Raw genomic sequence first — 17145 nt, 5'->3', positions numbered from 1 at the left:
ACGTTTATACAGATTCTGAAGAGAGGAGGCATGTTCTGGCAATTAAGGAGCAATTTATTATCGATGAAATTGCTGGTTCAAACCCTCCTGCTGTCTACTATCTAGGATTCTAAAATCGAAAAGATACATAGGATCTGTCCCCATCATGGAGCCACAGATATGCATGTCTAAATCTTTCAACAATATCAGGTCTTCAGCTGTTAACAGCTGAGTTTCCTTAGCTGACCCTCAGCATCATGATGGGAGTCCCTCTTGCTTATCTTTGCCGTAGATTTTGCTCTTCTCTTAAATATAAAAAGAAACATTTCCTTAGCAGGTAGGGTTCATGCAATTATAAATTAATTAATACATGTAAATGCTTAAAATCTAATGGGGTAATGAGCATCAAAGCACTGTAGCAGCAAGCTGAATTCATTCCACTTTCTGCTTTTTATGTTTTAACTTTATTTGGTGTATTCCACTTTCTGCTTTTTATGTTTTAACTTTATTTGGTGTATTAAATTTACTTTAATGTAAATTTCATTACATTAAATTTTGTAATGAATTAAGGCCATAAAATGGGATGAATTATTCATCTGGATTCCTTATGGGCTTGTGCACTTGGGCATATTGGGAGGTATGTGGGTTTTTTCCCTTGTTCCCCCCTGCATTTTTGAATATTATTCTGCTTGTGCTCTGTTTGACTCCCTCATCAGAAAATGATATCACTTTATGCTTTTGTGTTAATAAATGGCATCTTGAGCTACCAAGTTAACAAGCAGGAGGAAGATAAAGTGCCCCTTCCCACTGTGCCTTGGTGTGTAAAAAATCTTGTTGTGCCTCGCAATAACCCTAATCCTACTGATAAGGAATTTTCCAGGCTATTCTCCCCTTTCTCCAGCTGTGCCTATGAGAACTCACCAAACCAAAATGTTGTGACCCAGTAATGCAAAGCAGAACAAACAGCAAATTGAAGTTAGAAGATTCTGGGGTTTCTTAACTTTGTGCAGTACTGGCACAACTAGTAACTGATAGATATACTGGATCCAAACGAAGCGAGTTGAACTTAGGTCCAATTGAAGTCAATGGGGCATGTTAGCCATGATTTAGCTCCTCCTGAAACTTAAGTTCAAATAACTTGGTTTGGATGCATCCCATTGGTACCAATGTGATTGCACACACCTGTAGGAGCATGGGAACTGCTCAGTACCACTACCCTGTGGTATGATGCCATTCTGTTATGGAATGGAATGCAAATGGCCATGATCCATGTAGGGAGAAGCTATTGCATTCTTTTGTTCCACCCACCAGTTCCTTTATAGTAAGGGAAGCAGATGGCTGAGTAAGGAAGACCCTTCAGCTTACTTTGCCCACATGTTTAATGCTCATGCCAAAGCCATGTAGAATTGTACCACAAGGAAATGATTTCATGTTACTCTAGGTTCATGAGAAGGGCCTCCAACATTCAGTTGCAAAACTGAAAAGTCTTATCCATTGAAATGGGGAAGGGATCTGTTTGATTGGCCGCTTAATGTGAATAAATCCAATTCACACTATCTGAATGAAAATGGAAATTGGTTGTGCAGTTGACCTTCTACATTCCCACTTCTCTGAATTTTGCAATGCAATTTGCCAACCCCCCCCCACAAAATGTGCACATTAGGGAAAACTGCATGCAAAAATGAGCACATTAGTGAAAATAACATATAAAATGTATCATATTAGAATTGCTTACAAATATGCATGTACGAATGAATGAAAGTGCATACAGATGGAGACATTAAAAATACAAACTGATATGAGAGCAGAATGAAGCAAAGGGGCAGTAGAAAAATGAAAAACTAACAAGTGAAGGCTTAGGGTTAGGGGAGGAACTTTGATCTCCAAGTGTGTGTTGGGCAGGAGAAATGTTAAGTACTCAGAAACATCTCACCATGGAAGTGGCATTCCCTATTCTTGCCATTTGTTCCCTCTTTCTTTTTTGATAGACACTGTTTTTACTTATAAAATCTTTCTTCCATAATCCAGTGAATTAGATATGCAACTGCAAAAGGAAGAACACCACAAATTGGTACAGAAGGCAGAGGCTCTTTTATTCCCAAGGAAATTCACAGTATGTTTTGGATTGCATAGTTTTTCCTCAGGGAGAAAATTAAATTCTGCAAGCAGCCTTTCAGTCAGCTCTTTATTCTCTCCACATTCCACCAATGCTGATAGCATGGTTCAGCAGTGAAGAAGGCATAAGATAGTATGCTTCTGTCTTTTCCTTGTTGATTTAGAAGTTGCTTCCTTTAAATGGGTGAGGGAATTACTTGGCAATGAGACACTGTCCACACTGGACCCATTGCTCACACTAGAGAGACTTAACGCTTCCCAGTGGAGGCCCCAAAATGAATGGAGAAATGACTTTCTGGAGCAGATCAGCAGATCTCCCTTATGTGAGCTCCATCCTGTCCTGTCCCAGAAACTAACATCATCGTTCCTTTCCAGTTGTCTCCTGAAGCATTAACTCTGCATTCTGCAAGCTACTCGTGGTTCTGTGTGAAAAAAATAAATGGGCTGCTCTTGCAAATACAAAGCTTGCTTTCTCACCAGGCACTGGAAACTCCAGTATCACAGTAGGAAAACAAGCCTGTCAGCTCATGGCTGTGTACATTTCGCCTACAGGAATCAGTAGGAAATAATGAGTGGGTACTTAAGAATGCAGTGCTTACAGGAATATCACTTAAGTCCTGCGTAATTGCATTAGAGTAGTGTCTGTTCATCACTTTAATACTTGGTTTCATATACTGTACCAAAGGTGCAATCCTCTGGGATTGCAGCCCATGAGGTGGAATCATGGGCTGCAAATACCCGTGTCCTGCTGCCAGCAGAGCAGGAGAAGGTAGGTGGTTTTGTCTCCCATTCCTCTAAAACTGCACACATTCAGCTAGGTGGACACTGAGCCTGCCCAGCTTACTGTACAGGGACATGTGATGGAGAAGCCACGGGAGATTTTCCTCTCCCTTCCCTTCATAAATGGTGCAGCAGATTGGATTTCCCAGAAGCTGCAGGAGAATGGGGGGCGGTTGGGTCCCCTCTGGAGGTGATACGATTATGATTCTGAAATATGCTCTGTTTCCTGGGACATTCTCCCAGGACTGTAGAATTGCTGTCAAAAAACAGAACCTAATAAAGTGAATAAAGCCCCACAAACATATCAATTTTATTATGAGTTAAACAAAATATAGTTTAAGAGCAACAGTAATGCCAGCTATAATTAAATTAAAATAAAGCACTCTTTCAATTTTGAACTTGTCAGAAACAGATGTTGTTTTTAAGGAACAGATGGAGATCCCACATATGGCCTGACTTAATAAATTGCTGTTTTCAAATAGTGTTCATTTTTCACTAAATGATTTTAATGAACTGAAGTGAGTGCCTTAGGAACAGTGTTTGCAGAGAGATGGACAATACAAGTGAAAGAGGAACTCACATTTGTGCTTCAGAACCCTTGGAGTTTTGCAGATGCCACGGCTTTGAACAATGCAGAAATCAGGAGACGACTCTTAAGATGTCACTCTTTCAGTCTTTCTTCCAGGCCCTGCTGGCTCACTTGGCTCACTAAGAATATGAAGGTTTCATAAGTGGCCAACTCTTGATTGCAATGGTTTGAAGTCTCAGCAGAATGATTTCATCAGCGACATTACTTATATATCTTGTTTTTCTTCACTTTGCATCCCACCATCTGAAGTACTGAAAATAAACACAATCCATGCATCCAGTTCCCCCGCCCCCCCGCCACAAAGTTTTATGTTAAAAAAATAACGAAGAGCAAAAACCTTCCACCAGAAGTCTCTCTCATCTACCTGACCCACTGCTCTTGTATGTGCTGTATTCTTAACAAGCATAACGTGATATCAGCTCCTCCACCATTCTTTCTTCTTGCACACCAAAGCTTCAGCCAGGGAGAATGTGATTGGTTAGGTATTGCACTCTTCCAAGCTAATCCCCAGAGCTGAAGAAAACAGACCCCTCTGCGTTCCCCTGCCCCACAGTCTTAATTTTAGTTAAGTTTAACGGAGTATACCACAAGGAAAGAGGGAAGGCTTCAGATGTGAAACTGCAATAGGAAAGGGTGTGCTTGGCACTATAGAACTGTGGATGAGAAGCAGACTCTACATGGAACAGTGAAAGTCAGAGATATGCAATTTGGCCTTGCCCAGGTGTTTTGTTTATTTATTTAGGAGGCTTCTATGCCGCCCCATTCGCCAAAGCCTCGGGGCGGCTCACAATAATAAATAAATAAACACAATATAAAAACAATACAGTTTGAGTCGACCTGGCCAAGAATAAAATAAATAAATAATATTAACAATTAAAATAACGTTTGAATAAAAAGGTCTTTGCCTGGTGCCAAAAAACGACGACGGTGCCAGGCAGACCTCTCTGGGGAGCGCATTCCATAGATTGGGCGCCACCGCAGAGAAAGCCCTCCTCCGGGTACTCACCCTCCTAATATCCTTCACAGAGGGCTCCCAGAGAAGGGCCTCTCCCGCTGATCTCAAGGGGTGGGTGGGCATATATGGACGTAGGCGCTCCTTCAGGTAACCAGGACCCAAGCCATTAAGGGCTTTATAGGCCATAACCAACACCTTGAATTGGGCCCGGACTTCAATGGGGAGCCAGTGAAGCTGACAGAGAACTGGAGTCATGTGAACATAACACCCAGTCCCCATCAGCAGCCTGGCAGCTCTATTTTGAACCAATTGAAGTATCTGGACCGTCTTCAAGGGCAGCCCCACGTAGAGCGTGTTGCAAAAGTCAAGTCAGGAAGTCACCAACACGTGTGTCACTGTCACCAGGCAGTCTTTCTCCAGGTAGGGACGCAGCTGATGGATCAGCTGAAGCTGAAAGAAAGCGCTTCTCGCCACCGCTGTCACCTGAGCTTCCAGTGAAAGCTCTGGGTCGAGGAGCACTCCCAAGCTGCAGACCTTGTCCCTAAGAGGGAGTGCAACCCCATTCAGGACTAAGTTCAGGTCCCCTTCCCCGAAGCCGGATCTGCCAACCAACAGGACCTCCGTCTTGTCTGGACTGAGCTTCAGTTTATTGGCCCTCATCCAGCCCATTACCTTGGCCAGGCACTGGTTCAGTACAGCCACTGCCTCACCTGGATTGGGAGAGAACAAGAGGTAGAGCTAGGTATCATCAGTGTACTGATGATTCCGCAGCCCACACCTCCTGATGTACTGATGACCTCCCCCAGCGTTTTCATGTAGATGTTAAATAGCAAGGGGGACAAGATGGAACCCTGCGGAACTACATGGCATAGCTGGCATGGCGCAGAGCCATAGTCCCCCAGCATCACCTTCTGGAATCGGCCATTGAGAACATGGCAGGATATGCATGGAAAGTGTTCAGTCTCTTAGCACTGCCACCAAATAGCATTATCATTTCAGAAAGAAATATATCACTGAAATTACATACCTTAGGAAATGTTGCTGTAGCATTTCAGGGAAAACATACCACAAGTGGTAATTTGGTTATTCACTTAGCCTTCCTTAGCAACCTTATCTCATCCATATACTGAGGACAAAAGTCCCCATTGTTTGTCGTATACCATAGTCGGCTCTTTGCATTTTTTCAATTTGCCAGAATGCTGTATTATGTTTTGCTATTCTTTAGTGGCACAAGGCTTTGCCGAAACATAGCACAGTACATTGCAGCTACCTGTAATGCTCAGAATTTGCAGGTTCTTTGCATCCTATGGAGGAAGAAAAGTCACCACTGCACTTCTCTTACACTGTTAAACACTTAGATGGTGGGAATCAACCATCTCACTGCTTCACTGGAGTGCAAGGAGACAAGGCTGGGGCGCTACCAGGATGCCATGTTTGCTGGCAGCACCCACCTCCTCCCCTTCTCATTCCCCTAACACCCACAACAGCCCAACTCTAAGATGAAAGCTCCTGCAGCCTCAGAGCCATGGCCAGCACAATTCCTGACACATTGGCCATGAGGGCAGAGGGAAGCCACTCGGTCTAGAGCTAGAGGGAGCACTTGATGCTTGCTGTCACTTATTTACTACCCTGCTCATCAAGGATTTGGGCTGGTTTATCACTGCAGATGGTGACTGCAGCCAAGACATTAAAAGACGCTTGCTACTTGGGAAGAAAGCTATGGCAAATCTAGACAGCATACTAAAAAGCAGAGACATTACCCTGCCAACAAAAGTGCATATAGTCAAGGCTACAGTTTTCCTAGTTGCAATGTATGGCTGTGAAAGTTGGACCATAAGGAAGGCTGAGCGCCAAAGAATTGAGGCCTTTGAATTGTGGTGCTGGAGGAGACTCCGAGTCCCTTGGACTGCAAGGCGTTCAAACCGGTCAGTCCTAGAGGAGATCAACCCTGACTGCTCTGTAGAAGGCCAGATCCTGAAGATGAAACTCAAATACTTTGGCCACCTAATGAGAAGGAAGGACTCCCTGGAGAAGAAGAAGGGGACAGCAAAAGAAGAAGGGGATTGCAGAAAATGAGGTGGCTAGATAGAGTCATTGAAGCAGTTGGTGTGAGCTTAAGTGGATTCTGGGGAATGGTGGAGGTCAGGAAGGCCTGGATGAATGTTGTCCATGGGGTCGCAATGGGTTGGACATGACTTTGCGACTAGCAACAACAACAATGCTTTTAAGAGCTACTGTTGTGTAGCAGTGCAGTGGAAGGGCTGCGAGCCAGTGCAGCCCCAAAACAAGTTACACCTCATGCTCAAACTCACTAGCAGCCTTAGGCAAATGAGTGTTAGTCAGCCTCAAGTCATAGAATCAGAATAGTAGAGTTGGAAGGGGCCATTAAGGCCATCAGGTCCAACTCCTGCTGTTGCAGGACACCAGTTTACACCATCCCACTCAGATGGCTGTCCAGTTTCTTTTTGAATGTCTGTAGACAGCCATCGATGATGTGGGTGTAATGGCTTTCCAGAATTCTCTGATAATGCATATGAAGCATGTTGACAACCTAGGAAAAGCAAAGCTTGCCTAGTGGTGGGATAAATATTATTTAGTACATAATAGTCTGGTTTCTTCCTTGGTGGTGGTGGCACAAAAACACTACCCACTAAATGCAACCTTTATTTGGCAGTTCCACTTAGGTCAGTGTTTAAGAATTACTAATCCAACTCTTCTTGGAGGGGTAGCTGTGTAATCTACTCAAGCATATGGTGCAATACATGTCTTAAGACCTTAAGGCACTACAAGAGGCATCATGGTTTGAGCCTTACTCTGCATCTGCCAGCACTGTGCTTGGATTGGTGTGAGTGCCCCCATTTTTAAGGTCCTGGGTGAATGCCCAAAGAGCAGGTGCAAATTGCTGCCACTTCAGCCACCTGCTGCAGAGCTGCTTGGGATGTGGCAGTCCATGTTCTCCTCAACCACAAACTTCATGGCTCAGCAAGCCTTCAAGAAGATTGTTCAGTTCCTTTCTCATGTGTAACTGAAGAGTTTATTGAACAACTAAGCAAATCTCCACTGATAAACGTATTTTTTGCTATGTAAAAACATTTATCATAATCCCCTTCTGGCTAAAATTTACTCAGTAGCATCATATTCTGTTCTGACAGCAACTTGGTGCTACACAACTAGTGAAAGGGAAATCAACCCATCAGTTTCAAAAGAGGGAAAATCACTTAAAAGCTTTAATGAAAGGGGTTTTTTTTAAGTCTCAAAGAGGTTTTTTGTATCTTAATTTCCCTACTTACTGGAGTAATAAAATTTACTCCAATGCTTTCCCTCCCCCTTTCTCTTCACATCAAGGGTAATTTGTGTAACATTCTGGACAGCAAAGGGTAGCATAGAAATGAATCAGGCTGTGATCATAATTGCATAATGTGATAGGTTGGCAAAGCATTGACAGATGCACAATATGGAAGAGAAAGGCTTTTCGTTTCCAAGCTGGTACCACAACTCCTAAACTCCCAGCTTCATACTGTTCTTGTTTACAGCACACTGTGTTCCTTTAAGTCAGTCCCACGCTTAAAGATGCAGCCCTCAGCAACTTGAAAGCAAGACCAGAGCAAGTAATTGGTAGTACCTGTGTTTTCCTAGAGCTCAGCTACACTGTCAGCAGAATCTTATGGTGTAGTTCTTACTGGGCTAAGCTATGGCTTTACTGAGGGTTTGAAAAAGGAAAAGAAACCTCCAGCACAAAGAAAAGTACACATCAAGGAGAGAATTCTCTGTGAGATACTAATTTTCTTTAGTCTTTTCTGAATGTTCTTGCATTTCTTAGATGTATTCTAACATGTTACTCCCCCCACCTGCAATCTTCAGTTGTTCCAGTCCAGCAAAATTGTAACACATGGCTCTGCTGATCTCATAGTTCAGCTTTCCTTGTGTATGCAGGATCATCAGCCACACTTTGCACAGATGTACCATTTCAGAGACATTCAGCTCTCACTGTAGACTCAACTTTGCCTGTGGTAGGCAAGTCCAGCTTTTTACACTTCCACCAAAACCCAAAACGTCCTGCCAGAAGCAGAAAGTTTGTACTTTTGTCTGACTCATAGCCATCCATTAGATAGAGCCCATGGCAAGATGTACCACAGTTATAGGACTTGGAATCACCTGGTACAGATCATCTGCTAAGCGGATTTGTATATTGGGTTGAATCCAGTGGTTGCCCAACTTATGTCTGATTCATTTCAGTTGGTCTATTCTAAGCAGGACTAGCATTGGATGAAAGCCATTGGATTCCCCATAGAAGCCCATGTGAACTTTCTGAAGTAAATACAGATATATATTTAGCAGATAGATGTGTTTATTCATATTTTGAAATATTACATGTCAGAATGGCAAAAGCAATAGATTGATGTTAACATTTGTTTTGTCCTTTCTTTGCAGCAATTACAGTGCACTGTTAGGTGTATGGATCTATGGGTTTTTTGTTGTGGTCTTGCTGATATTGGACCTTTTGTATTATTCCTCAATGAACTATGATATTTGCAAACTTTACCTAGCAAGATGGGGAATTCAGGGGAAATGGATGAAACCGGAACCAAGCCGGTGGATTAAGCCTGCTCAGGACCCAAGACAAGTACAGCCTCAGCCTACAGCTCAAACATCACAGGCAGTACATGCATTAAAAGGAGAAGCTTTAAATCCACCACTGATGTCTTTTCCAAGTTCAACTGCCTGGTAAGTTTTTAATGGCATGGTGCCTCATTTTTTCTTATCATAACCTTTTTAGTTGAGAATAGTCATGACAGTTAGAGCAAAGTGGATTTATTAACAACTTTGGCATCTGTAAAAAGAAGGAGACGCACTGTAATGTTCAGTGACTTAAGCGAGACTGATACTGGTCAGAAAGAGTCCTGAGAAAGGGCTTCCTCAGGCCTCTTCCTTCCAGGTCTTCAGGAAAGTTTTGAAATCCCACTTCTTTTTGATTGCCTTATCTTGGACTGCTAGTTTTATTGGTAACTCTTTCTTTATCGAATGCATACTTATTGAGGCAAGGTCTATATTTGTTTTGAATGCTTGAAAGAAAACTTCTATGCTGCTTTGAGAGAGTTCTACCCTTAAACATGCCCAAAGCATAATTTCAGATAAATCAATACATTTTGTGTTTAAGTGTGCTCTCATTTCATTTTGGATAGCTTTATTACAGGGTTTGAAAGGTAAAAAATATACAGAAGCAATTTACAATTATTGTCTTCTGCACAATACTAACCAGAGTTAAGAGTGTCACTGTTGTTACCTGTGAAGTGTCACCTTCAACTTCTGGTACTGCCCAGTAGCTACCCTTCAGGAGTTTCTCTGCCCATCACCATTATTTATTTATTTATTTATTAAAACATTTCTATGCCGCCCCTTGCCGAAGCCTCGGGGCGGCTCACAACATCGAATAAAATACACAATAAATTAAAACAATAACAATTAAAATATATACAGTAGAATAAAATAAGCCGCCCTGGCCAAATAAAATTCAATAATATTAACATTTAAAATGCTGCTTAAATAAAAAGGTCTTTGCCTGATGCCGAAAAACAAATAACGACGGCGCCAGGCGGACCTCTCTGGGGAGCGCATTCCATAACTTAGGCGCCACTGCTGAGAAAGCCCTCCTCCGAGTAACCACCCTCCTAATTTCCTTCACTGAGGGCTCCCGGAGGAGGGCCTCTCCCGCTGATCTCAGGGGGCGGCTGGGCATATATGGACGTAAGCGCTCCTTCAGGTAACCAGGATCCAAGCCGTTTAGGGCTTTATAGGTCATCACCAACACCTTGAATTGGGCCCGGACTTCAATGGGCAGCCAGTGAAGCTGCTGGAGAACTGGAGTCATGTGAACATAACGTCCAGTTCCCGTCAGCAGCCTGGCAGCTCTATTTTGAACCAATTGAAGTATCTGGACCGTTTTCAAGGGTAGCCCCACGTAGAGCGCATTACAGAAGTCAAGACGGGAAGTCACCAGTGCATGAGTCACTGTTGCGAGGCAGTCGTACTCCAGATAGGGGAGCAGCTGATGAATCAGCCGAAGCTGGAGGAAAGCGCTCCTCGCCGCTCCTGTTACCTGAGCTTCGAGTGAAAGCTCCGGGTCGAGGAGCACTCCCAAGCTGCGGACCTTATCCCTAGGAGGGAGTGCAACCCCGTTCAGGACAAGGTTCAATTCACCTTCTCCGAAGCCTGAACCGCCTACCAACAGGACCTCTGTCTTGTCTGGATTGAGCTTCAGTTTATTGGCCCTTATCCAGCCCATTACCTCGGCCAGGCACCGGTTCAGTACAGCCACTGCCTCACCTGGATTGGTGGAAAACGAGAGGTAGAGCTGGGTATCGTCAGCGTACTGGTGATTCCGCAGCCCACACCTCCTGATGACCTCTCCCAGCTGTTTCATGTAGATGTTAAACAGCAAGGGGGACAAAATGGACCCCTGCAGTACTCCATGGCATAGCTGCCATGGCGCAGAGCCATAGTCTCCCAGCACCACCTTCTGGAATGGGCCATTGAGATAGGAGCAGAACCACTGCAAAGCAGTGCCTCTGACCCCCAATCCCGCAAGCCTATCCAGAAGGATACCATGGTCGATGGTATCGAAAGCCGCCGAGAGGTCCAGGAGAACCAACAGGGACGCACTCCCCCTGTCCTTCTCCCTGCACAGGTCATCGTACAGGGTGACCAAGGCAGATTCAGTACCGTACCCGGGTCTGAAGCCGGATTGAAATGGGTCCAGATAATCAGTTTCATCCAAGAGTGCTTGGAGTTGTCCCGCCACCACTCGCTCTAACACCTTGCCCAGAAACGGGATGTTGGCCACTGGTCTATAATTAGTGGCCATCTCTGGATCCAGTGACGCCTTCTTCAGGACCGGTCGTATTACCGCCTCCTTTAAAAGGGCAGGCACCCGACCCTCCCTCAGAGAAGCGTTAACCACTTCCAAGATCCAGGTCCCAATCCCGTGCTTGGAATCCTTTATTAACCAAGACGGGCAAGGGTCCAAAAGGCAAGTGGTGGGACGTACTCGTCCAAGCACCTTGTCCACATCATCAGGCTGCAGTAACTGAAATTCATCCAATAATTCTGGACCAGACGGTAGCATCGGTGTCTCCCTTAAGACCTCTGACTCAATAGTGGAATCCAGCTCGCGACGAATCTGAGCGATTTTCTCCCTGAAATGCCTGGCAAAGTCGTCACAGCGGGCCTTTGAGGGTGGAATCAGATCTTCTTTCGGACCTGGACGGACCAGGCCTTGCACCACTCAAAAGAGCTCTGCCAGATGACATTGTGATGAGGCAGTGGAAGCAGAAAAAAATCTCTTTTTCGCCGCCCTCACCGCCACAGCATAGGCCCGATAGTGGGCTCTTAAGTGTGTTTGGTCAGATTCATCCCGTGATTTCCTCCACCTACGCTCTAGCCGTCTCCCAACCTGCTTCATCGCCCTCAGTTCAGGAGTATACCAAGGGGAAGAGTGGGCTCTGCCCGGTGGGAGAGGGTGCTTAGGAGCGATCGTGTCTACAGCCCTGGTCATCTCCCCGTTCCACAGTTCGAACAGAGCCTTGACAGGAGCACCCGTCTTGTCAGCCGGAAACTCCCCCAGAGCCTTCTGGAATCCTTCCGGATCCATCCGGCTCCGGGGGCGGACCCACACAATTGGGTCCGCACCCTTACAGAGGGAGAGATCACTCTCGAGCACAAACCTCACCAGGAAGTGATCTGACCATGACAGGGGAGTCAAGCATAAATTCGTCACCCTCAGACCACCCTCTTCCTGCCCCGTCGAGAAAACCAGGTCCAGAGTGTGTCCACGTTCATGGGTCGGGCCGGTGACATGTTGAGACAGCCCCATGGCTGTCATGGAGGCCATGAAGTCCTGAGCCGCCCCGGTCAGACTAGCCTCGGCATGGAGATTGAAGTCCCCCAGGACCAACATCCTGGGGGTCCTCAACACCAGGTCCGAGACCGTCTCCGTCAGCTCAGGTAGGGAGACTGTTGGGCAGAAGGGTGCACGGTACACCAACAGAATCCCCAATCTGTCTCGGTCGCCCAACACCAAGTAGAGACACTCCAGCCCTGGTCTCGAAGGGACAGGAAGTCCTGTGAGGGAGATGGAGGCTCGGTAAACTAAAGCAACCCCCCCTCCCCTCCCCTCCGGCCGTGAACGGTGCTGGACCAGATACCCGGGCGGGCACATTTGAGAGAGGGCGACATCCCCCCCCTCCCACCCAGGTCTCCGTTATGCAGGCCAGGTCGGCCCCCTCATCCACAATCCAGTCATGGATGAGGGCAGATTTGTTATTGACCGACCTGGCATTAAGCAACAGCACCGTCAGGCCCGAGGGGCGACTGACAAGACTCCCTGGCACCCTCTGGCTGGGAGCAAAACCAGAAGTAGGGACAGGTGTCAGCCATCTGTCCCTCCTTCTTCTATGCGGACACGTTAAGCTCCCACCGCTGTTACGTCCTCTGCCCATCACGACCCCAATGGCCGCGCTGGTGCACTCCCCAGGAAATGCAAATGGCAGCCTGGCCAGGGACGACTCCATAAAACAATATAAACACTACAAAATTATAAAAACATTTAAAAAACTCAGCGCTCAGCAGGAGGGCCTAACACAACGAGAGTGAAAGCCCCCTGGCCAGCCCAGCCCCCCACTCGGCCCCCCCAAACGGCGGTGACCGCCCTTTGGCCGACGCCCTTCGGCCACCGGCCCCGGCCGCCGCCGGCGCTTTCAAGCCACCGGGCTCCCGACACCCCGCCTCGGCCGGCACGCCTCGAACGCGTGCAGGGGCGTGGCAGAGCAGCCAGGTGGGTGGTGGAATGGCGGGCGGCGCGGCGCGGAGCGGCGCGGTCTGTGCGGCGTAGGCTGAGGCGCAGCAGATTAGAGCTATCCATTTCTTTCCACTGATGACCATTACTTCTAAAAGGCTTAGATGCACCTTAGTCTAGTGTCTCAGCTTTGACCATTCCTGCTTTGGCATTGCTGGGAGACGAGACTAGTGAAGGAGCCTTGATTCCTGACAAAATGAAGAAACAGAGGCTATCATGCTTCAGGCATATCACATCACTTCAGGCACAACTCATGGGAGAAGACAATAATGCTGGGGAAACAGAAGGCAGAAAAAGAAGGGAAGGACCATGCATGAGATGGATTGATTCCATAATGGAAGCCACAGCCTTGAGGTTACAGGAGCTGAGCAGGGCTATCAAATACAGGACATTTGGGAAGACATTCTTTCCTAGGGTTGTCATAAGTTGGAGTTGACTTGACAGCACATAGCAACAACATGTGAGGTCTCAGTGATCCAGGGAACATGAAGAGGCTTCAGGCTTGTCTGGTGCTCACTTTCATTAGAGGCTTGAGCTGAGCACAAGGATTCCTATGCAGTGGAGGACAGCACAAGGACTGAGGTTCAGCAGGAGAGCTGGGGACGGCATAGGCAGGAGCAAGGGGTATATTGTGCATGTGTATTTTCTGTGCAGGTGGGTGTTTGAGTAGTTTACCTTTGAATCTCAGCTATTTGGATTTCTGTGAAATACATATTTGGTATGGAGTGGTTCACTCTGGGTTCAATGGAGTGGGGATGTGTTCTGAGACCCAGAGTGCTCCTCTGCCTTACATTCAGTTTTTTGGACTGCCTGCTGGCCTTGCAGTCTTACTGGATCACCTTCTGCGAAACAGGTGCTTTGTGACTGGCCATGCCCACTACTACAGCCATTGTGTGAATGGACACCCCCACGGTGTTATTCCAAATGTGCTCAAAAAGATGAAGAAAAATTAATATAAGGTCTTAAGTAGCTGGATTTCTTTCTATATGATGAGTGTGGTGATAATTTTTCATGTGTTTGAATGATTTTTTTGCTATAGGTAATAGTCATTTTCATGCTATGTTTTATCTAAGAAACAGATTTACTTGAAAATTATAGCTTAGCTTTCTGTATATTTCTATTGAACTTCACCGATTTTTTTCTAGGGTTCTAGAAACTTGGTTCTATCTTCATTTTTTTTTTTTTTTTTTTGCTGAATAAACCGGGATTAATTAGTTAACCTAGGCAATGTTTTGTCATATCTGACAAAGGTCAGAGGGCCAGTCTTTCCATTAATTACCATGAGACACAGCATTTCATCATGAGGGCAGAGATGTCCAGCTTCCACAATGCATACACTGTTCCACCTCTGAAAAGAGGTGATGGCTCAGGCCTGCAGATGTCAGGTCATATCCATACCTTCTCCTGTTGGAAATTCCCTGTTTATATGAGTAGTACAGGAATGAGAGCATCCCAGTAGTCTAAAAGTGAACTGATTTGTGGGTTCCACATGTTGGAAGGACAAGGGTTGTAAAGGTAGCATTTACCTAGCAGAAATCTGCTTTTGGTCTTTTCTACCTGCCATCTGGCAGCATCCTCATTCCTCACCGTACCCATTGTCAGAGAGGAGAGAGAGACTTGAACAAGTTAGCTCTTTAAAGGACTTAGCAAGGAAATAAGGGGACACCTAGTGGTAAAGTATAGCACTCTTTCTTGTTCCTTCGCCTTGTACACAATTTTCTGCTTTGCCCTCTGAAAAGAAAAAGGAAGTCAAGACGTACACTCTGCTACACATTGTAATGTGATTACAAACATCAACACACCTGAAAACTTTACAGAGAACTATTTTGAGAGTTAATTCCTTAAATGTATCAAAGTTGCTTTTAAACTACATTGTTTGTAAAAACTGGGCTTTGGGCATCCTACAGCATACATACTTTCACCTTAATCTTGCTTTAAAAAAAGTATCCGTTTGAACCATATATATCCATCTTCACTGGCCAGTTTATGCAAGGGATAAAACCCATGCAAGCTCAAGCATTAACAGCTATCCTCAACCTAACTGGATGTAGGAAGCCTTATTGACAATAAGATAATGGGGATTGTTTCCAAAGGCTTCATGGAAGAAGTAAATTTTGAGGAGAGGTTTGTAGGAAGTAGGTGAGGTAAGAAGATGGAAATGGTTTGGAAGGCATTCCCAGGCAGTAATGGGTTACATGCAAGCAAGATATGGAAATACTTGAATGAGGAGGAAATCCTTGGATTCTGAGTGGGTTGAAGCCACAGAGACAAAGGCAATGGGTGTGTGTCAGGCTATGAGAACACAGAGAAGCAGGAGATGAACAAGGGCAAGAGATATGTCAGGGAATGGGTAGAAAGCCAAATCAGAGGAGTAAGGAAGGAGTTTTGTATGGGTGCAAGCGGGGTAATTGATGTTGGCAGCAGATTGCTGAATAAAGATGACAGAAACAGAAAGGACGAGGTTGCAATAGTCAAGGCAAAAGATGACTGAGATGTGTGCCTGAGTTTTGCCTATTATACTATCTGCTTATTTCTAATTGCCCTTAAAATCTACTAAGACACAAATCTACAGACCACCCAAATTAAAGCTGAGCTGAAAATGCCAGCCCACAGACTACAAAATGGAGCATAATTGGCAGCAGTATTCTTTTTTTTAAATAAGTTTTATTCTGTATAAACCTAATACAAACAAAAACTAAAAACAACATCAATCATTGGAAACATCGGACCTACTGGGTCAGCCCCCCCACATTTTTTCTTTTTATGTTAACTTATGAACATATTTAAATCTATGCGAAGCCCCATTTAGCTAGCCAAAAATAAAAATAGTCCCAAGTTTCATAGAAGTAAGTATCTTCTTTCTCCTTCAATGACAAAGTCAACCTGTCCATTTCTGCACAGTCCAAGATCTTTTTCAGGATCATTTCATCGGTGGGTGGCTCTTCACTCTTCCAGTGTTGGGCAAATACAATCCTCACCGCAGTAATTACATGTAAAGTCAAGTACATTTCTTGTTTACTAATATCATCAGGTATAATGCCTAATAAGAACCTTCAGGTTTAAAAGCTAAAGATTTTTTGTAACATTTCCTCAAGCCATTTATGTATTTTAAACTAATACTTTTTCACTTTATCACAAGCCCACCACATATGATAGAAGGTACCCACTTTATCTCCTTCAGTGGATCACTGCCTGGTCGTGGCAAAGGGGCTTGCATAGCTCAATGAAGCTATGCCATGCAGGGCCACCCAAGACGAACAGGTCATAGCAGAGAGCTCTGACAAAACGTGATCCACTGGAGAAGGAAATGGCAATGCACTCCAGTATCTTTGCCATGAAAACCCCATGGACAGTATCAAAACGCAAACAGATACGACGCTGAAAGATGAGCCCCTCAGGTCGGAAGGTGTCCAATATGCTACTGGGGAAGAACAGAGGGCTAGTACTAGTAGCACCAGAAAGAATGAAGCAACTGGGTCAAAGCTGAAAGGACACTCAGTTGCAGATGTATCTGGTGGTGAAAGGAGAGTCCGATGCTGCAAAGATCTATACTCCATAGGAACCTGGAATGTAAAATCCATGAATCAAGGCAAGCTGGATGTGGTCACACAAGAAATGACAAGACTGAAGATCGACATCTTAGGAATCAGTGAACTAAAATGGACAGGAATGGGTGAATTTAATTCAGATGACCATCAGGTATACTACTGCGGGCAAGAATCCCTCAGAAGAAATGGAGTAGCCTTCATAGTCAATAAAAGAGTAGGAAAAGCAGTACTGGGATACAATCTCCAAAATGACAGAATGATTTCAGTTCGAATCCAAGGCGAACCATTCAACACCACAGTAGTCCAAGTCTATGCCCCAACCACTGGT

The 17145-nt window shown here is 45.1% G+C and overlaps 1 protein-coding gene across 1 annotated transcript in view; it reads left to right on the top strand.

Moving 5' to 3' along the window:
* SHISAL1 (shisa like 1) overlaps nucleotides 1–17145 on the top strand; it is a 58922-nt gene that overhangs the window by 10718 nt on the left and 31059 nt on the right. Inside the window, exon 3 of the mRNA XM_044450883.1 lies at nucleotides 8850–9143. Within this exon, the coding sequence (XP_044306818.1) occupies nucleotides 8850–9143 (294 nt within the window). The remainder of the gene's footprint in view (nucleotides 1–8849; nucleotides 9144–17145) is intronic.

Source organism: Varanus komodoensis, unplaced genomic scaffold, assembly GCF_004798865.1.
Source record: "Varanus komodoensis strain SLA01 unplaced genomic scaffold, ASM479886v1 scaffold69, whole genome shotgun sequence".
NCBI classification, from domain to species: Eukaryota; Metazoa; Chordata; class Lepidosauria; order Squamata; family Varanidae; genus Varanus; species Varanus komodoensis.
Note: the sequence above shows the minus strand (reverse complement) of the source record. Positions and strands in the feature narration are given on the sequence as shown.